Below are 21290 nucleotides of genomic sequence, written 5' to 3' on the forward strand. Positions count from 1 at the left end.
AACAACGTAAAACACATACAAGAGGAAAAGGGGGCCCATATGGAGCATGGTCAGACCTACAGAATAATTTATGTTGTGCCATTTTCAACAGATTTTCCAGAAACTACATATGAAGTCGAGACACTTTTAGGCCCATCCTTTTCAGCCTTATTTTATGTTACTGCTTACTGTTCTCTCAAGGACTTTTCTGTTATTTTCTTCTTCCACAGGCTATTTTTATCAAAAGTTAATACTTGCACTTGCCCTATTTTTTTACCATGGTGATTAGATGTAAACTAATTTTGGGAAAACAGGAACACATTGTGGCTGCTGTAATCTTTCTATGTTCTAGAATATTAATTTTAGATTATGTAAATTGCTGTGTATCATTTCACATCAAAATGAAATAAAAAGATTAGATTTCATAGACATTAGGGCTGGAAGGGACCTCGGAAGATCATTGAGTCCAGCCCCCCGCCCAAAGGGCAAGAAGTCAGCTGGTCATAGGATCCCAGCAAGATAAGCATCCAATTTGCTCTTGAAGGTGTTCAATGTAGGTGCTTGAACCACCTCCGATAGCAGGCTGTTCCAGACCTTGGGGGCTCAGACTGTAAAGAAATTCTTCCTTATGTCCAGCCTGAAACAGTCTTGTAGTAGTTTATGACTGTTCGACCTCGTTTATTAAAAAAGTTACTTTTGGGTACAGTGTAAGGCATAAAGTATGATGGCTTTGGTTTGGTTCCATGATCTTTAACTTTATTAATACAACTACTAAGTTTATTAATAGTTATAGTTCTTATGCATTATGCTCCTTAAATATTCTCTGTTTCCTCATTCAGAAAAGATAGTGAATTGTATCGTATAGGGTATCTATGCTTTTAATTTGCTGGGTATATACAACACAAGAATTGTGTTTATTTAGATGCTAAAAATGATACGTGTCACATTTTTAACAGATATCTACATTGACTATAGCTGCTTCTTTCTGAAAAATACTGGAAACTAGTGAGCAATGCAAGATTTTAGAAACATTTTTGACCTGGACCAGGTCAATAACAAAAATCTCCTGTATTTTTAAAAGCTAGCTTTAGAATGTTCTAGTTAACATTCTTCTTGTGTAACTTTTTCACACAAAACCGGCAACACTGCAGAGATTTTGGCTTTAAAGTATTGGCTGGAGTCAAAAGGAAATGAGATCTAGAAATCAACAGAAAAGATGAGCTGGGTTTTTGCATCCTGGGCATACATCGAGAGAGTGATCTTGGTCTCAAATAATGGTTGTTTGGTTTTAAAAAAATGTAAATAATCTCAAATGTCACTTGGGGACAAATACTAGAATAGTTTATTGCCACAGAATTATCTCATTGTATTTAACAGAAACTTCTTCAAAACTTCCTTGAAATACAATATACAATATAGGTCAAGGTATGTTGTCCCTGGAATGGATTTAGAAATGGACAGAAAAAAATAGCACCAATGTACATAAGCTTATACCAATGGCATAAAGGCTAAAGGGGTTTTACACATAATGTTTAGATTTGAGAGAGGTTTTGTTAATGGAGGTGTGGGTGTTTTTAATTGTTTTTATTTTTTAAATTATAACTAAAACTAGTGGTGTTTCGTTTTTATTTTCCTATGATAGTTCCAGTCAGATTACAGCATTGTACTAGTGCAGAGGTTCCCAAACTTTTTCTTATTGCATACTCCCTTCCAGGTTTACCAGCTGCCCATGTACCTCTACCAGCATACATTTTATATTTGAATCCCTTAAACGCCAATTATTATTATAATAAACTGTCATTACTCTGTCACTATACAATGTCATTACGCTGTCATTATGCATTAAATCTGTCATCACACAATTTCTCCCATGTACCCCCCAGAGCTGTCTTTTATACCCCAGAGCGACGCATACCACAGTTTGGGAACCCCTGTACTATTGCATATGATAATGGGAATCGGCTATCAATAGCAGTGAAGCTAAGTTACTTTTTTATTGCACATACTAAATGGAGTGCAAAATCATTAAGAGTAGAAAAGATGATAAAAAATGAGCTTTTTTCAAGTTATTTCAGTTATGATAAATTTGAGTGGATACACAGCTTTGTTAGCCCTTTGTTAATTCTGTCTCCTTAGATGTGTACTCTATCCACTGAATGCAGAGGGGTTCTTGTGGAAAAATCACTGTGAAATCATTAGAACTATACTAGAACACACACTCAGAAAACAGTAATTAAGGCTGAATAAGCAAATTCCAATCTGGCATTTCCTAAAGTTTGAGCATTTGACTTTTCAGCCTATATAAGTTTCTATTAACAGAAGTGTTTTGTACTTGAATTCATATTTTCTATGGAAAAAGTAAAATGATCCACAAGTGTTACAAATGTATCACTGTAATAGCCACCTTTCCCTTCCCTTCCAAAATGTATTCTAAAAGTTTTCTGTCCTAAATTTTAATACCAGGGCACAGACTGTTACCACAAACAAAATTTAGCAGAGAGAAGTCTGTTTTCTGCTAGCTCTGATGTTATGGATTTCTAGTGGAGTGTGTGTGTGGGGGGGAACTTTGTGTTTGCAAACATATATGTGAAAAGAAGCCTGGCCTGGCTTGTGTGCACACTACTCTCCTCCTTAGGGGATCTAATGGATGGATTCTAGAAGAAGGGGTGAGATGCTGTGAACATGGGCTGGACTCAAGAGACCATGTGTGAGAAGATAATCTGATCTGCTTGTTCCTGCCCTCTCCTTCCCCAACCACTTTTCTACACTTGCTTTGACAGGTTCCAGTTGCCAGTATTCCTTTGGTAGCAGCACACACCCAGCTCTCTACAATGTTTGCAATAAGCAAATAGTTTGGCATGTTGCCAAAAGCTTCCTGAGAAACACAGGTGAGGGGAGGGAAATAGTGATTATTAAAGTTTTATAACTATACTCACTTCAAATGGACTTTTCATTGGACAAGAAAAAGACAAATTTAAATTATCAGCATTCATTCTATCAAAATTCGAAGGACCAATGCAAACAGTTGAAGTATTAGAGCTTTAAGAAAAAAGAAACCATCCCCCAAAAGTACCGGTCCTGCCCAGAATGCCATGCAACAGAGACCTGTTGTGCATAGGCAGAACGTGAGTGCAATTAATACTTCTGATGTTTGTTACTAGCTAATTCATACTAGATTAAGTTAAAGATAGGAAAAGTGGGGTTTCTCTTTAGAAAAAATTAATACATGAGAAAAACTATATATGCCTTTTAAGTTTCTAAATATTCTTTCAAACTCCTGTGACCAGAACAAGACAGGCACAGGATAGTGAAAAAAAGTTGAGGCATGTTTACTATGCTGTGCCTGGTTTGTTCTGAAAGACTGAATAGACTAAGATAGATGTAGATGCAGATGTAGCACGAGATTTTGTGGGCGGAAGCTTACTTCACCAGATGCTTGTTCTGATTACACCTGATGAAGAATGTCTTGCACTCAAAAGCTTGTCTATCTCTATCCCACTATACAGTTGGTCCAATAAAAGAGATCACTCTAAGAAATCCTCGCCTCACATAATTTCTGGACCACCCCGGCTACACCATTACTCTTACACAACCAAATTAATGCCTTGCATTTGAAAGCTTGTCTAAGTCTATCCCCGACAGTGCAGTTCAGTCAATAAAAGATATTGCCCACAACAACACTTGCTTTTTGCACAATCCAGGTCTGTCATGGCTACAACATCCCCTCAATGCTACCAAGTAGTCTTTGCCATTGCGCTTGTTTGTAATGGAGGGCAGATTTTGCCTGCAGTGCACCCTCAGGCTGCCCTTGGCTTCATGCTTGGTTGGATCAGTGACTGAGGGGGCCAGTTTACCAGGGGTTTGGGGATTCTCCCTGTTACCTCTCAAAAGCCCCTTTGCGGGTGGCTTCTGTCTGATCTTTACAAGAAGGTTGCGTGTCCTGGCCTTCCAGAAGGTCCATGGGGGCTGTTGTGGCCATGCACTGTGGTCTCGCTCTCATGGCTGCCGTGCCCATGCCCCGTGGTCTCCCTCAGCCAGTGGGCTCCATCTCCACCTGCTCAGCAAGTGCTGCCTTCTCACCGCCTCAGGAAGGGCCTCTCCATCCCCGTTAGGCAGGGGCAGGGCGCCCCGCTCACTCTGTCCTGCAGGCCTCCTTCCATTCATGCCAAGGGCCTTCCCTGGACTGACTTCCCAACCCTGCCAGGGCACAGGGGCAGTCATAAGTGCCCCCAGGGGACTGGCCATCCTCCCCTGGACCCACCCTCCAGCCATCTTTAGTGGTCTTTGCCCCCAGCTCCACCCCGCCAGCCCTTTGTGTGCACAAAAGGGGGTTGTGAAGGGAGGTAAGGGGTACACATGCTCCTTGTGGGGTGATGGGGGCACTATGAGGGCCCACAAAAGGGCTGTGTGGGGAGAACGTGTCCTGATAAGAATATCTATCTAGCAGGACACATGTGCTCCCCACAGGACCCCAGAGGCCCACCCAAGCAGCCCCTTCATGGACCCTTGTAATGCTCCCATCATGCATAGGTATGGTATTTCATTTTAATCACGGAACAATGTGGATTTTAAGTTACTCTCTGCAATCCAAACATTAGGGATATTGTTTTTAATCAGAAAAAACCCAGGAGCCCTGTATACTAGATAGGTACTGGGGTTGACATCGCTTCTAACCCTCACCCCAAGACGGCGTCTTTCTGTGCTAGAGGGGCAGGGCTTCGGGTGTGCCCAACCGCCGCCAAGCAGCGGGGTCGCGTCACTACGCATGCGCTGCCCCGCTGCGGGCAGGAGAGGAGCGGAGGGGGTCCGTGGGAGAGGTCGCCCCTCCCGCCCTTCCCTTCTGGATGAGCTGGGGGCGGGGCCGCGCAGGGTTCGGGGGGCGGGCCTGGTGCCGCCGGCAGGTAGCAGGGGGCAGGGCGCGCGGCTGAAGCCCCGCCCCTCCCTCTCGGGCTGTTCTCTTGCTGCTAGCGGGGCCTGCGCGAGACCCGGAACGGCTGCGCCGCGCAGGGGATGGGGCGGGCGCCGCGGCGGCTACAGCGTCCGTGACCGCCCGACCTGACCCGGCGGGGCGCGGGGCTGGGCGATGAGCTGAGCGGAGAGGGACATCCGGAGCCGCCGCCGCCATGGCGCACTCGCCGGTGCAGCCGGGCCTGCCGGGGATGCAGGTGAGTCTCGCGGCGCCTCGGCCCGGCCTGGGCCGCTGAGTGGGCAGGGTTTTTCCGCAGGCCGACCGAAGGAGAAGGAGGGGAACCGTGACCTTCAGGGCCTTCGTGTGGGGGGTGGGTGCGTCCGCCCAACGGCCTGCGGGGCTCGAGCCAGGGCTTGGGCGAGCCCGCGTGACGTCACCCCCGCTTCTCCGGCAGCTGGGGAGGGGTGCGCTGCGGGGGATGCTTGCGCCTCTAGTTGATCCTGCTTGGCCCGGGGTTCAGGTTGCCCAGATATTTGTGTGCCTGTGTCTGTGTATCAAAGCTGGAAAGCCTATACGTCTGGGCACACAGATATATAGATATACGTATTTCTCTACATCTCTAAAAACACACACACACACATATTTCTCTACATCTCTAAAAACACACACACACATATATATACACACACACACACACACACTTCTCTACATCTCTAAAAACATGAACAATTGGAAAGGCTACACACACCCCCTCCTCCCATATATACATGTGTATCTGTCTACCTAAAAACATGGATATCTGGAAAGCCAGTAAGGTGTGCACGTATGTTGGAAAGCCTATAAGCCTATGCAGATGCACATTAACACACACAAAACATGGATAACTAGAAAGCCCTCCCCCACCATGAACATATGTGTGCTTGTGTTGTGTGTGTTGTTCCCCGCCCCCCCAATATTCATAGATTGTAAGACTGGAAGGGACCTTGGAAGATCATTGGGTCCAGTCGCTTGCACCAGGCAGAAAAAATAACTGGGGGCAAGGCGATTGTCTAGTAGACATCTTCTTGAAGAATTCTAGGGTAGGTGATTGCATCACTTATAGAGAGAACTTATTTCACAGTCTAGACACCCTGACTGGACACCTGGATATATATGTATGTATACATACATATATACACATGCATACATGCATATCTGTGGATCTAAGAACATGGATAGCTGGAAAGAGAAGTGTGCATCTGTGTTTGTGGCTTTGCAGCTATCTGTGTTTTTAGGTATATACATATCTATGTATGTATAATTATATATTGTTGTGTGTGTGTTTACAGGCTACAGCTACTCCTCACTTAATGTCGTAGTTACATTCTTGAAAAATGTGACTTTAAGTGAAACGATGTTAATCAAATCCAGTTGTATCTCAGTAGTTACCTACTAGCAGGTGGCAGTCAAGCAGCGTTATAACCAAACATTGCACAACTTCAAACAAGTATGTTCTCTAATAGATCGACAACATGAAAATGAAACGGCATTAACCGGGATGGTGATAAATCAGGAGTACCTGTATATGTCTGCATGCATGCATATTCACATGAACATGTATAGCTATATCCAAAAACATGGATACCTAGAAGGCATATGTATTTCTCTTCTTTCCCCCCTGCAATACGTTTAAAAACATGGATAGCTGGAAAGCCTATAAAAACGCGTACATATATAGATATAGCTATAGCTATATCTGTGTGTGACTGTGGATCTTTATAGGCTTTCTAGCTATCCAGTATGTGTTTTTCAGACACCAGAGACTTGAAATTAAAACTTCACATTCATGTGTCCTTCACTGGTGACTATCTGGTCAATGCGGCAGTGTGATAATAGATAAGGAATAATAAAGAACACATTAAAATGTAAAACATATGTATGGCGGGGTTTGTTTATTTTTCTCTCTTTTTTTTTAACCTTTCAGATTCTGTGTCCCCTCACTCCAGTCCTCTTATAAACTGGAGAGCTCTCTTTGGGGCCAGTTTCCAGGCCAGAGTGTCCATCCATCTCCTGCACATACCTTTGAAATCACTAATTTTTTTTAAAGGAACAGTTTTGTGGTTCAGTGTGTTTGATTTTCCCTTTTTTGCAGTAATGGAAGACATAAGGTGTAATATAGACTGTTCGAATGTGATGGATGAAATGGAAATTCATAAAAGGCATAAGATAAATTTATTGCTTCTTAAAAAACTGCAAATTAAAGACTGAATGTTTCAGATTAGGCTTGTAGGATAAACACATGAGCAAAATTATACATGTATATATTATGCTTGATGTCAATGGTAAAATAAAGCTTTTGCTTTGTAGGTAAAGAACTCTGGATAGCATAAAGGTGGTACTATGTGAAATAATAGAGACCCATAAACTTGTATGGTCTCTGCCCACATGCTGTAAGTGTGAAGTCCTAAATTGCAAAGCCTCAATTATAACATTTAATTTGTCATAGTAGTGGTTATCACAATTACAGGCCATCTGCAAATACCATATTTACTCAAATATAAGATGATCTCTCAATAATTAGATTCTATAGATGCTAAACTTATAAATTTGTTATACTTTTCCAGGTGTAGAATCTAATTATTGGAGGTTTGGCTTGAATTTGTTCCCCTCCCTGTGCTGCAACAGGGAAAATAAATCTTGGGGGTCAGATAGCTAGCTGCCTCACTCTGCTTCCTGTGAGTTTCTTCCTCTTATACCTCTTTCCCCCTGACCCCACGCACACAGAAAGGATCTGTGTGTGCTTATTAACTCTGACTCATGACTAGAACTAGGTGTTCTTGTTGGGAGTCCTGGAGTCCTCCAAAAATTTATGTGAAGTTGAGGCAGAAGGCAACATGGTTCGATTTCACCTTATGGAGGACAGGGCCACACTAATATGCAGCAAGCTGAGAGAGGGGGCGACAGGGAATCGGGGTGAACTGTTTGGGCCCTGTTTGGTGATATTTACCAGACATTTAAGGCTGGTGAAGAAACAAATCATTGGAAAGGGACAACTCAGTTGTGGGAGTGAAGAGGGAAAAAAAGCATGCATGCATGCAGTGCAGTGGCTCACCATGACTTGAAAAAAATGGCACTGATGGGGTCTGTGCTCAGTGGCGGGCTACTAAATGTTAATTAGATGGGTTGTGGTAACTCATCAGCTTCTTTGGCTAAGTTCAAATATAGCATTTGTGGCACCAAAGGTCACGGCTGGCTCTGGCTCTCTTGGTGCCAGCCTGGTATTGCAGTACCTTTAAGCCTGGTGCCAGTTTCTTGTGGAGGGAACACACATACCTACATGGTTCCAATGAGCATGTTTGACCAATGTGGGCCATGTGTTTTATAGTCATGCTCAGTGTTGGCTGCATTTAATCAGCTTCATAGCTAGATTCCATTACTGAGCCCATACTGCTTTTGGCAGCAGTTTAATGGTAGGCAATATATTTAATGAGGTTTCCTTGTATGTGAATGTAAGATGAGGGGCTTTTTTAAACCTTGTCTTTAAATATGGTAATTTGAGGGTGAAAAAAGGCATCTACTCTGTTTTGAATGATTGATTATTTTTAAAGAAGGTAGGCTTATCTTTGGTTCAGAAATGTTGCTGATTTTTCCAAGGAGAAAAAGTATGTGTTTTCCTTTTTAAACAAATAATACATTCATATACCTCATCTTCATATCATAATGCAAAGTTTTCCTTTCAAATAGACTGATTGCTACCTCTTTTCTATCTTAGTACAAATTCTCTTTCTTTTGGAGGCAAAATCTTCTGGGTAGGGAATAATGTGTTGGGTTTTTTTTATTAAATGCTGTTTAGACATGTTTTTGTAAGAGCAGTACAAATATTTATGTATATTATTTTTTATTATTCTTCAGTTCTTTAACCAACTACTTGAAAGTTAAGAAAAGCAGAAACTGAAGTGGTATATGCAAATGTCCCACTGTTTGTTCCCGGGAACAGACCAAGGTTTGTTTTGGGATAACTACTTGCAAGCCTCAGCTCCACTGCCCTCATACGAGACCTCACAAATACAGCAGGGGAGTCTTTGCCAGCTCTAGGTGGCCTCCCTTTGGATTGTGCAAACACTTTTAGGGTCCCCCTTTCCATGGAATGAGCTAGCCTGGAATACCTGCCTGGTGATCATCCTGTGCCACAGGCAGTCAGTAAGGAGCAGATCAGCAAAATAACTTATTATATAAAGAGTTCATCCATCCTGGTAATTCTGCCAGCCCTCATTGCTGGGGACCTAGACTCTTCCAAGGCCTGAGAAAATTCAAAGACCATAGCCATCTTACTGCCCTATAATATCTCCAGGCCAGCCCTGCTGCCCCCCCCACCCCCAACATTGTCCCAGTTTCTCATCCAGTATCCTCTGGAAACTTGGAAACTTCTCTCCCTGGGACATCTGGCATTTCTCTGGCTGATAGGCCATTTTTCTCAAGTGCCTTTGCTATAAAGGAGTTGATTTCTCCATTGTAGGCAGACAGTGCCTTGGGTGCCAAACCCAATAACATCACATTCTGCTTATGTCTGGGAGTGGCAGTTGTTTTTGCTTTAGTGTATTTGCTTGCCATAGCACGAGAAATTTAGCAGTCACATCTACTTGTTTCTCCTTAGTTCCTAAGTTCCTCTTATTAAACCACATTCAAAATCAGAAAAGTACCTAAATACATTCATCATGACACCCCATAAACCTCCAAATCAAAATGGTGTTTGTGATGGCAAGTCTGAGGGGAAAAAGGAGTCCAGGAGAGCTGGATGTATTTTAAGGAGACTGTATTAAGGCTGCAGAAAGAAGCTTCCTGATGCAGTGGAAGAATGAGCAGTGTAAGTGGAGACCATCCCGGCTAGACAGCAGTCTTTTTAATAAGTTGAAACTCAAAAAAGAATCCTATAAAAAGTGGAAACTTGGGCATGTTAGTAGGGAAGAGCATGTAGGGAAAAGATCAGGAAGGCCAAAGCATCATTAGAGATGCAGCTAACGAGGGTAATAAAAAGGGATTTTACAAGAATGTCAATAGTAAGAGGAGCACCAAAGAAAGTATAGGTCCCTTACTGAAGGCAGTCCAGGTACAGATAATGCAGAGAAGTCTGAAGTGTGGGTTTCCTCCCTGCTCCCCCATAGTGCAGCTGCTACCATCTCTCCTTGCCACACAGGCAAATCCCCCTTCTCCCCAAAACACCACAGAAGCCCCATGATTCTGTGGGCTTGTTTACTTTTGTCTTCACAAAGTAGGACAGCTACCAGATGACAAATACAGCTGGCAACAGAGGTAGGAAAGGAGACAGCACAGGGTAGTGGAAGACCAAGTTAAAGTTTACTTAGAGAAACTAGATCTCAGGTTAGGTTTTTAGAACAGGACTAGGAGCAATGGTTTCAACCAGCAGTGGAGAAAAATTAGGTTGGAGATTAGGAAGAATTTCGGGTTGTAGATGATAAGTCATTCAAATGGGGTTTCTATTGAAACTGTGGGCTCTTCATCCCTGAAAATTTTCTAGAAGTTAGATGGACTTTGGGCTGAGATGGTTTAGTTAGAGATAATCCTGCTTGAGCAGGGGGCTGGATTAGATGACCTCATGAGATAGCTTCCAGCCCTACTTTTCTGTGATCCTGTGTTCAGTGTGTGGGGTTTTGAATTGGGTGCTGTTAGAACTGAGCACCCAAACTTGTCTAATGTTTTGGTTTAAGTGATTTTCTAGTACCATTGCAGAGTGGGAGTGGGGGAATTACATTTTTCCATGTGTCAATAAATTGCTTAAAGAATGATATCATCCTTTTTCTCCTTTTGACCCCATGTTGAATTAACTATGTAGGTACTGACTTTTGCAACAAATAGAGGTGCATAGATATATTGGTCCCTGTCTGATCAGCACTGATAAAGGGTAAATTGACATTATCAGCAGTTGGCTTTCTTTGGCTGGTGTAGCCAGTAATGCCACTGATAAATGCTGCTTGCTTACGCACAGCCACACCATGCACATGGTCAGGAATGCAGCCTGACATTTTGGAGAGCAACGTCCAGTTGGTAGGTCTGTGGGAGGGAAGGGGTGTGGGGGAGCCAGATTGAGGCCTAATGGTAAATGGAGGGAGTGGGGTATGGGCTGCTCGGAGGGGGTTGGGGACAAGGTGGAGCCGTGGGTGGCACTTCTGGGGGGCATAGTGGTGGGAAGACAGCTTCCCACTGCTGTGCACACCCCCTGGGGAGGCATGGGGGCATGTGCTCTCTGGATTTGTGCACATGGTGATAGCGTGCAGCCTGCTGGTCAGGGCCAGGGGCTGTGTTGGCCTTTTCCTGCAGGGGGCTGTGTCGGGGCTGCACTCGGGAAGGGGTGGGCAGCAGCAGTGCTGGGAGTGGGGCTATGCTGGATTTTGGGGTGACTGTAGCCCACTCCGTAGCCCCTCCTCCCAGTGCTGCCTTCCCTGAGCACAGCTCTGGCCTAGGGCTCCTGCCAGAAGGAGGCAGGCACAGCCCCTGGCCATGAGCCCACAACAGGCAGCCTGTCCTCAAACCTGCACAAATTGAGGGGGGGGTACATGCCCCTCATGCCTCCCCACCCCGGGTGTGCAGCAGTGGGAGCTGACTGCCCCCGGACAAACTGCCCACAGTCCTTTCCCATCCCGGCTGAGCAGCACCTGCCCCTCCCTCCCTCACCTTGGGGGTCTTGTTCTGGGGGTTCCCTTCTCTTCCCTTCCCCACAACAGACTTACCAGCCAGATGCTGTTCTCCACACTGCTGGGTAGGGGTAAACTAGTAAAGATTTTTTGGGCCAATGCTGGTGGCCGATTATTAACAAGCCATATTGGCCGATACCAATTTGATTGCTGATATACAACCCGGCAGCTTGCAGAGCAGCTTCTGTCTGGTAAGTCTGTTGGGAGAAAGTGGGGGGAGGGAAGGGGCATGGGGCGGGGAGCAGATCCAGGTCCCTGTAGTGAGGGAGGGAGTGGGGCTGCGTCAGGGGCAGGGGGAGGTGTGGGATGGAGCTGTGGCTCATCCAGGGTGCGCAGGGAGGGAGTGGCTTCCACCCCTGTGTACCCTGACATGCCCCCTGGATCTACACAGAGCAAGGGTGGGCTGCCACTATGTGCTTGGGGCTGGAGGTTGTGCTAGGCTCTTCCTGGTGGAGTAGGGTGGGGGCTGGGCCCAGGCTGCGTTCGGGGTAGGGAAGGCAGCAGCCACCCCGAAATTCTCCATAGTCCCCCCCATCCCAGTGCTGCTGTTGCCCAGCTCTCCCTCCCCCTCCCCCCCACTAGGAAGAACCTGACCCCTGAAGTGCTCAGCAGCAGCCTGCCTATACCCCATGTGCCCAACAGATGTGTGCAGGGTTGGAAGTTGCCCCCACCCCCTTGCCCCCCAGATGAGCTTTGGCTTCATCCCGTGCCCCGTAAAGCTTGTATGTATGGATGGTAAGGGGGTATGAGCTAGAACTGGAGTAGGAGTGGAGGTTTGGCTTGTACTGAATATGTATCTAATATATAGCAGATTCAGATTGACTCTCTTTCAAAATTAATCAGCAGTATGCTTCTTTCTAGTTTCTTCCTTTCTATTTATGTGGTTCTTGCACCTAGAGGGCTGAGAGAGCTTCTCTTTTACTTGCCTATGGAAGTTTTAGGAGGCTTGTTCAGTAAAAAGTCCACAGTAATCTCCTGAGTGAAGCCCTAGCAATTTTATCTTTGTAGCTGTAGTCTATTCTAACTCAAGACCTTATATCAGGGGTCAGTAGTTTGAGAGTGGGGGTGCTGCTTGAACAGATCTTAGTGTTGAGTTTGGGCTGCCTCCACCCTAGTTCACACAGCTGCTGTCACTGCTCTCCCTCTGCTCCCACAGTGCTGCTGTTACCATCTCTTCTTGCCACACAGATGAAAGCCCTGTTCTCCACCAAAACACCACTGAAGCCCCATGACTCTGTGGGCCAGATAAAATGGCTCCATGGGCCAGGCCTGCAGGCTCCAGGTTGCCCCCCCCCCTCGTCTTAGCTATATGGAAGCTGTTTATCTTGGTTTTGATTTCAGCAGCAAAATAAATATCTCAGGTATATGGCAGCAGTGGTGCCAACTTTCACTGGCCCAAGGACAGTAGTACTGGGTAAGTAATGTACTATGGGCAACACCAGATTCTTCTTTCCCTATCAACCTCAATTTTAACTTTTTATTTTCCTGTGACAGCAGCAGCATAGGAGGGTCTTGTGGACGATGTTGCTCATGAGCCAACTGTTGCACATCACAGTTGAACAGTCTGAAAAGGGCTAACTGACTTTTTTTTCAGGTCCTCTCCTCTCACTTCCAAAGACATCAGGTTAAGTGATGTTTTTTATTTGTTTGCCATTCTCTTCTTTTTCCAGAATTTAGAAACCAGGGAATTGAGTTGGGCTTTCTCTTCCTGTTTAATTATTCAGCAAAAGGTAACTATATAAAGCTGCATGTAGCATTATAAAAGCAGGCCATAGCAGACTGCATTTAAAAATTATTCTATAATTGTAGAAACAGAGAACAGAGTGGACTAGTTCTTTGTGGGGGGTGGGGAAACAGCTCATTTGTAGTCACACAGTTCTTAATCCTTGATGTAGTTTTAAATATGCTTTCCCTTTTAACCTGAAAAATTATAATCTTCATTTAGTTTCTGCAGTCATGCATTCCTGTTGCTGTTGTCTCCAGCTTCCTGCTGCACTTGTGTTTTGTGTACATCAAGATTCTGATTCTCAAAGTGACTCAGCATGGTGACATCTGGTTTGCGTGGAATTGAGGTCATTGAGGCTTGACATGGATACGAGGGTTCTGCATTTATGAGTTTCCTGTATGATCAAGATGAAAGCAGACTGGGGAGGGGACTGTCTTTGATTGTACAGGCAACCCCCACTTAACATGGTTTCGCTTAGCACTATTTCAGTATAGCACTCATTTTAAATGCATACCTGATTCAACTTAGCACTTTTCGAGTTTCGTTATAATGCTCTGGCACATGGTGCTAGAGCAGCCAGCAGGCAGACAGGGGGTGCAGAGAAGCGGCAGTGGTGGGTGGGACAATGGGGAAATGGTGGCTGCAGGCGGGGAGGTGAGTGGCAATGGGTGGACGTGACTGTGAGGCGTGGAGCCCATGCTGGTGTCCTGGGGCTAGGCCAGTGGCTCTGGAGGTGGGGAGAAGTGGCAAGTGGCAGCAAGTGGTCAAGCAGGTGTGAGTGTGGTGCCCGTGCTGGTGCCGGCGGGGGCAGAGTTTGACAGAAGTGGCGATGAGTGCCAGCGAGCTGGCCCTGAGCTACCAGGTAATGAATTGTATTCATTTACATTAATTCCTATGGGAAAATGAGTATTACTTAATGTTGTTCCACTTAATGCTCGGTTTTTCTGGAACCAATTAAGAGCGCTAAGCAGGGGTTGCCTGTATTTGTATTTATCCTAATTACTGGTTTTTGTAATGACTGGGTTTCTTTGGTGAACTAGTAAATAGTAGTAGTAATATAATAATGTTGCTTTAGGTAATAATTAATTAATTTTTGCTACAGTGTTAGTGATGCTATGAAATTAGTAGCAAGAAATATTTTTTTCTCCTCACTCCAAAGAAGTTTCTGAAAAGATGTATTTATACACATTCAGGTATACCTACCTGCATGTGTTGCACATTTAACTTTTGAGTTTCTTAGTAACTGAATGATGCTTAACAAAGATGCTCTTCACTTATTTTTAAAATTCCTCAGATGCTTATTCAGCTTCATCAGTATTGATATTTTTTACACAAGAGATTTCAGTTTTCTTTTTTTGGCGTCCCTTTGAATTTTTAAATAATAATTGCTAATCTTTCCTTAATAAAGGGAGACATCATAAAGACTAAAAGTGTTAACAGTTCTTGAGAGCTTATTGTACTGTTGTTGAGTGTCTTTTGCTATTGCAAAATTATGGTTCAGAACAACTGAAGCAACTGAAAGTTTATAGAAGCGTCATACAGCCCAAACTATCTAATTTGCAGTTTGGTGGAGGAACAGGTCTGTCTCTGACTTGAAGAAGCGTTACCTGGACATTCTCTATTGTCATACTGTCAATTAGATACCAAGCATTGCATAGTTTTTGTATTTTTGTATATGTAGTTGTTTGAAATCTTGGATCTTCCTTGTCATGGATAGTGATGATAATGTCAAAGAACCAGATACAAAGGGAAGGCTTTAGTAGTGTTTTTAAATCCCGCCCCCCACGTTCCTTGTTAATTCTGTTCATCTTTCTATGGAAAGTCCGTTCTTCAGATTGCTCAGTTTGGGATAATGGTTTTTAGAGAACTGTTCATAATTATCATGTGGGGGGAGGGAAGGGGCATGGGACAGGGAGTTTTTAGAGAACTGTTCATAATTCCAAATTTTTTTCCTTAAAGGCATGGAACTTCATCTGCCATTTTGTTGCCCATTTACTTAATTTTACAAGATCTTTCTTCAGTTCTTTACAGTCAACTTTCTTTTTACCACCCTGAATAATGTGGTGTCTTCCCCAGATTTGACTGCTACACTTATATGTATCTCTTTCTGGAACATTATGTTTAAAAGCGGTAACTTTGGGTGACTCCAGTGCTTACTTCTCTGTTGTAAAAACTGACCATTTATATCTCATCTTTGTTTCTTGTCCTTTAGTTAGTCATTGATCCTACAAGTGATCCTTGCCTCCAGGGTCATGACACCACATCTTAATTTCATTAACAGTTTTTGGTTTGGGAATTTATCAGAAGCCTTTTATTTTAAGCCAGATGCACCATATGACCCGGATCACCCTAATCTTTAAATTTTGCTGATGCTCTCAAAATGAAGCATCGTTATTGTGAGAAATGGCTTTCCAATACAGACATCATGTTGACTCTCTTTCCCCAACATGTTCTATTCATCCATGTGATGGACTGTCCTAGGTTTTATCAATTTGCCAGGATTTGCTTTGGAGCCTATTTAAATATTGGCATTACATTGGCTGTCTTCTAGTCAATCTGGTACAGAGGCTGTTGTTAGCAATAGGTTATATATACTAGTAGAATCAGTCAGTAGAATTGCAGTTTTGAGTTTGAGCTCTTTGAGGACTCTTGGTTTTGATTTTCCACAGCTTAATTTATCAGTTTCCTTTATAACCTCTATTGACAAATCAGTTTGTATCAGCTCTACTAATTTGTCCCCTGGAAAGAGTAGCGCTGGTATGGAAATCTCCCTAATGGCTTTCCTGGTGAAGATGGAGGCAGAGAACTTGCTGAGCTCTGCAGTTATTACCTTATCTTCCTTGAGTGCTCCTTTCTTTCCTTGATTGACACTGAATCCTTGGCAGGCTTCCAGGTTCTAATGTATTTAACTTATTATCATCATGGTTGTTGTTTCATGTCTTTAGCAAGTTGCCTCTGAAATTCTTTTGTTGGCTTCTTTTAATAGTTTTACGTATACCTTGCTGTAGGGCAAAGCTGTACTGCTATCCAGCATATCCACAGGTTGGAGATAGCAGAATGACCGTTAGGGAAGGTTAGCTGTGAAATAAGCAGACGTAACTCTGACTAATAAGCAGTCATGGACAAAGCAGCACCACCAGATGTGGTGAGGACAGCAGATGGCAATGGTTTTCGTCGTGAAGAGTCACATATATCTTTTGACATTGGTGTGAGATAGCAAGTACAAGAGTTGCTACTACAGGCATACCTCATTTTATTGCGCTTCACTTTATTGTGCTTCGCAGATATTGGGTTTTTTACAAATTGAAGGTTTGTGGCAACCCTGTGTCGAGCAAGTCTATCAGCGCCATTTTTCCATCGGTTAGCATTTTTTAGCAATAAAGTATGTTTTAATTAAGGTATGTGCATTTTTTTTTTTAGACATAATGCTATTGCACACTTAATAGACTACAGTATAGTGTAAACATAACTTTTATATGCACTGGGAAACCAAAAAATTCGTGTGACTCGCTTTATTGCGATATTCACTTTATTGCGGTAGTCTGGAACCGAACCCGCAATATCTCCGAGGTATGCTTGTATATAATAAGCCTGCCCAGCCCCTAGCTATTGGTCAGCAAGTCCTAAATGACGGAGCAGGTGGAAGAAGATGTTAGAATCTCAATGGCTACAAAGGTAGACAAAGGCTGCAGTGGAACGAGATCCCCAGTTGTCTTGGTCTCTTTGCTATTGGTCAGGGTCCCATTCTGTCAAGAGTTGTGCGGAAGTTGATGTGCAGCAGCTTCTCTACAATAAAAATAGTCACACACCGGCATTTTCCATGCTAAGCCGTTTAACAAGCAGCTAACGGTGACGGGTGTAGGATTGTGAGGTCTGAAAGCTCCTAATCATGAACTGTCACAAAGGCAGCAGTTACAGAAAGGTTGTCTAGCACTTGGATGAGACAGGAGCTGTTTAACAGCTGTAACTGATTCAGTAGCCCTCTTCAGTATCTGCTGTGCTTACCCTACATAGGGAGGAGACTAGAAAAGTGCCCTAAACATAGGCTGTCTAATACAATATTCTGTGTTTCTTCCTGACTGATCCCAGTGGATGTGGTGGTTATCCACCTTTACTGCAGTTGAAAAAAACCAATGAAGACACCATCATTTCTTGGACCTAGACCATCAGGTCCTTCATGGACAACCCTAATAATGAATGCCCAGAGCGCAGCACTGCAATTGTGGCCTGGGAACTCAGCGTAACATCAGTGTAGCTGCACTGGGCGAGACCCAGTGAGTGGGAGATGGGCAGCTCGAAGAACATGGATGCAGCTATACCTTCTTTTGGAAGGATAAACGGGAAGGAGAAAGCTGACTTTGCACAATTAGTTTTACTGTTAAGCACGAACCTGTAAACCAATTCAATGAGTTCCCTGTTGGAATTAATGAGCACATCGTGACTGTGTCTTAAACTGGTGAGGAGCCAGTATTCCACTGTTATCAGCTCTTGACGCCACAGATGGAACCAAGAAGGATTCCATGCCAACTTTGACCCAAGTCCCTTCTGGTGTTCTGGAAGGAGAGAGCTCATTCCCAGTGATTTCAGATTTGCTAGAGTCGGAAGTCAAATTTCAGATTTTGGCTGGATTGATCTAATTGGGGATGGTCCTGTTCTGAGCAGGGGTTTGGACTACATGACCTCCTGAAGTCGCTTCTTTCTGTGATTCTAAGGGGCTCTGATCTCTGGAATGGAGCCATTGACAAGGAGTAGGAAAGGTTAACTCTAGTGGCATCCTCCCCTAGATCAAATGCACGGAACATGGACTCCCCATCACTAACACACTGTTCTGCCAGAAAACAGGCACAAGATATCATGGCAACATCCATGATCTAAGAATTGGCACCTGATTGACTATATCATCATCCATGCCCACAGTCACAAAGATGTCTGCATTACTCAAGCTATGCTAGGAAATGATGATTTCTGTACTAATCACCAACTCATCCGCTTGGTAAGGTCACTCAAACTGGCTCCCAAATGACAGCTGCAATAGAAGCAATGCTGATGGCAGATCAATGTTGAAGGACTCAAGGACCCAAGCAAGGGAGACATCTTCTACCAGTGCCTTAACAAAAAAAACAATGAATTCCAATCAACAACAGTCAGAGCATGTCAGCTGGCTTTGGGGTTCTCTCAAGGCCAGTGTCATTAGTGCCTTTGAAGAGACACTTGAATTCTGTACCAGAAAATGTCAAGACTGGTTTGATGAGAATGACTGGGAGATCCAAGAGTTGATTGATTGCAATCAAAGGTGCAAAGGCAGACGTGGTATGAAGAACAAATGGTGGGAAGATGAGGATAAGGAGATTCCACATCTGGCTGACAACCATGATATACATGGCTTCTTCAGTGCCACCGAAGCCATCTACAGTCCAAGCACTGAGGGACCAACCCCCTTGAAACTAGAGGTGCACCAGTACATCAGTCCATATCGTTTTGGCACTGATAAAAGGAAAATAGACATTATTGGCAATCATCTTTTTTTGGCTGATGTGCCCGATTAACGTTGCCAATAAATGCCATGTGTATTTGTGCAGTTATTATAGCATGCACATGGCACATGGTTGGAGAGCAGCATATGCCTGGTAAATCTGTGGCGGGAAGGGGTGCGAGTGCAGATTGAGGCCCCCCCCGCCATGGTGAGGGAGGGAGTGTGGCTGGCAGGGGCAGATGCTGCCCAGCCTGGGTGGAATGTGGGATGGAGCTGTGACTCATATAGGGGGTGCAGGGAGGTGGGGAAAGGGTGTTGGGGGGGTGTAGATTGAGGCCCCCTGCGGTGAGGGAAGGAATGGGGCTGGAACAGGGGCAGGTACTGCTTGGGCAGGGTATAGAACAGAGCTGCAGCTTGTTGGGGGTTAGCTCCTGCTGCTGTGCACATCCCCAGGGAAGGTTTGGGGGGCTTGTGCCCCTGGATTTATGCTCAGGGCTGGGGCTGCTCCAGCCTCTTCCTAGTGGCTGCGCTTGGGCTGGGCTGGCTTGGGTGGCCAGTGGTGGTGCTGGGAGAGGGTCCTGCAGCCACCCCAAATTTTCTGTAGCTCCCACCATAGTTCCCCCTCCCAGTGCTGCTGCTGCCCGCCCCACCCTGCCTGGCCTAAGCACAGCTGCTGGGAAGAGGCTGAAGCAGGCAGGGAATGTCATCATTGTGTCTCTGCCTGCTCCATGACAGTATGGGAGTGGTGGTTCTCAGTAATGGATCTATCATAGATCCCTTTGAGCTTAAAATGAGCATTAAACTAGGCTGTCTCATTGCTCCAATACTTTTCCAATATTCCTTGCTGCAAGGTTACATCGACAAGCTTCCAGCCAGAGTGGAGCTAAACTGCCAAATGGATGGTAAGCTGTTTGACTTCAGCCAACTCCAAGCCAAAACCAAGATGTTGTTTCTAATGAACAGTCCCAGCTCCAGTAATCCAGATCCACAGCGAGGCTCTGGAGAACATTTGCATATTTCCTGTACCTTGGAAGCCATCTCTTGTAAAAGGCTGACATCAACAAAGAAATCCATCATCACCTCAAATGTACATGCACAGCCCTTGGATATCTGAAGAAACAGATGTTCGAAGATAGCAACATCAGATTCAAAACCAACTTTGTGGTTTATTAAGTAGTTATGATCCTCCCCCCCTTGCTGTATGGAGCTGAGACACTGTACAAGAAACATCTAAACTTGTATGGAGCTGGACACTGTACAAGAGACATCTACATTTGTTGGAGAAGTACCATCAATGCTGCCTGTGGAACATCCTCTGAATCCAGTGGGAAGACGGATGCACCGGTGTTAGCTTCCTGCAAGCAAACAACATGAATATTGAGGCAATGATCATCTGACATAAACTTCACTGGACTGGCCATGTCATCTGGATGTCTGACTACAGATTCCTGAAGCAAGTTTTTTCTAAGCTGAGCCAAGGTGTATGCTCAAGAGGAGGGCAGAGAAAGTGCTTCAGGGATGTCCTCAAGGCAACTTTAAAAAAACAAAAAAAACCATTGGTGTCAACTTACAGGAGGCTGTTGACCAGGACCTCCTGAAATGGACAAAGAATCTGCTGCAGGGATCTCAGTATGAAACCTCAGGACAACAACAGGAGATGGAAAATCGGGTGCAGTAGAAACAGTGTGTCTTGGAGCCACTCAAGAGTTCAGTGTCATCCACCCCACGCAGAAACATGTCTGAGCTGTAGTAGAATCTGTTGATCACAGATGGGCCTCATCAGCCATCTTTGGACACAGATAATACAAATCGTGCGTGACTGCAAAGGATGCCGAAGACATATAGCTTGTTAGAGTTCATGTTTTATTCTGTGTTCCTCACTCATTCATAACTTCCTTTTTTTTTTTTTTAATGGCATGTCTTTTGTCTTTATATATTCTCCTTTAACACTTATTCATACTGGTTCTGTTTTGGTTTGTGTACTCTTTTTTGGGCTGCAGTGTGAATTTCATTTTTTCCTCCAGTATAGTGTGTTAAACAATCATCTAGAATCTTAATCACATGTCAGGCTTTTGTTTGAATGTATCTGTATGTTCTGGTTGGTTGAAGGCTTTTTTATGTCCTGTCCAGCCAAGCCCCTGTTATCAGGAGTACTTGATTTTTAACCCCTTTCACTTGCCATTTTGTGATTGGAAAGGACCTCTTGTAGTAAAGATCGCTGGTCTTCCCAAATAAAGGAATGAAAAATATGAAGTGGTATAAATGTCTGTATACTAAAAATGAGAAACTATGTAAAATTTGAATTTAAATGCTTGACAATGGAAGATTTCATAGACATTAGGGCTGGAAGGGACCTCGGGAGAGCATCACATCAAGCCCCCCACCCAAAGGGCGGGAAGTCAGCTGGGGTCATAGGATCCCAGCAAGATAAGCATCCAATTTGCTCTTGAGGGTGTTCAGTGTAGATGCTTGAACCACCTCCGCTGGCAGACTGTTCCAGACCTTGGGGGCTCG

General features: G+C 44.3%; 1 protein-coding gene across 4 annotated transcripts in view; it reads left to right on the plus strand.

Annotated features, from left to right (window-relative positions):
* The first annotated feature begins 4771 nt into the window (after positions 1-4771).
* STK24 (serine/threonine kinase 24) overlaps positions 4772-21290 on the plus strand; it is a 105472-nt gene continuing 88953 nt past the window's right edge. For 2 of the 4 annotated variants that reach the window (XM_090023162.1, XM_090023152.1), the window contains exon 1: positions 4773-5144. In XM_090023162.1, the coding sequence (XP_089879288.1) occupies positions 5103-5144 (42 nt within the window). In that variant the 5' untranslated portion in view covers positions 4773-5102. Of the gene's footprint in view, positions 5145-21290 lie in introns of all 4 variants that reach the window. The other 2 variants (XM_090023169.1, XM_090023142.1) reach the window with 2 other exon arrangements.

The sequence above is a fragment of the Crocodylus siamensis genome, chromosome 1 (assembly GCF_052110815.1).
Source record: "Crocodylus siamensis isolate JL-2025a chromosome 1, ASM5211081v1, whole genome shotgun sequence".
Taxonomy (NCBI): domain Eukaryota; kingdom Metazoa; phylum Chordata; order Crocodylia; family Crocodylidae; genus Crocodylus; species Crocodylus siamensis.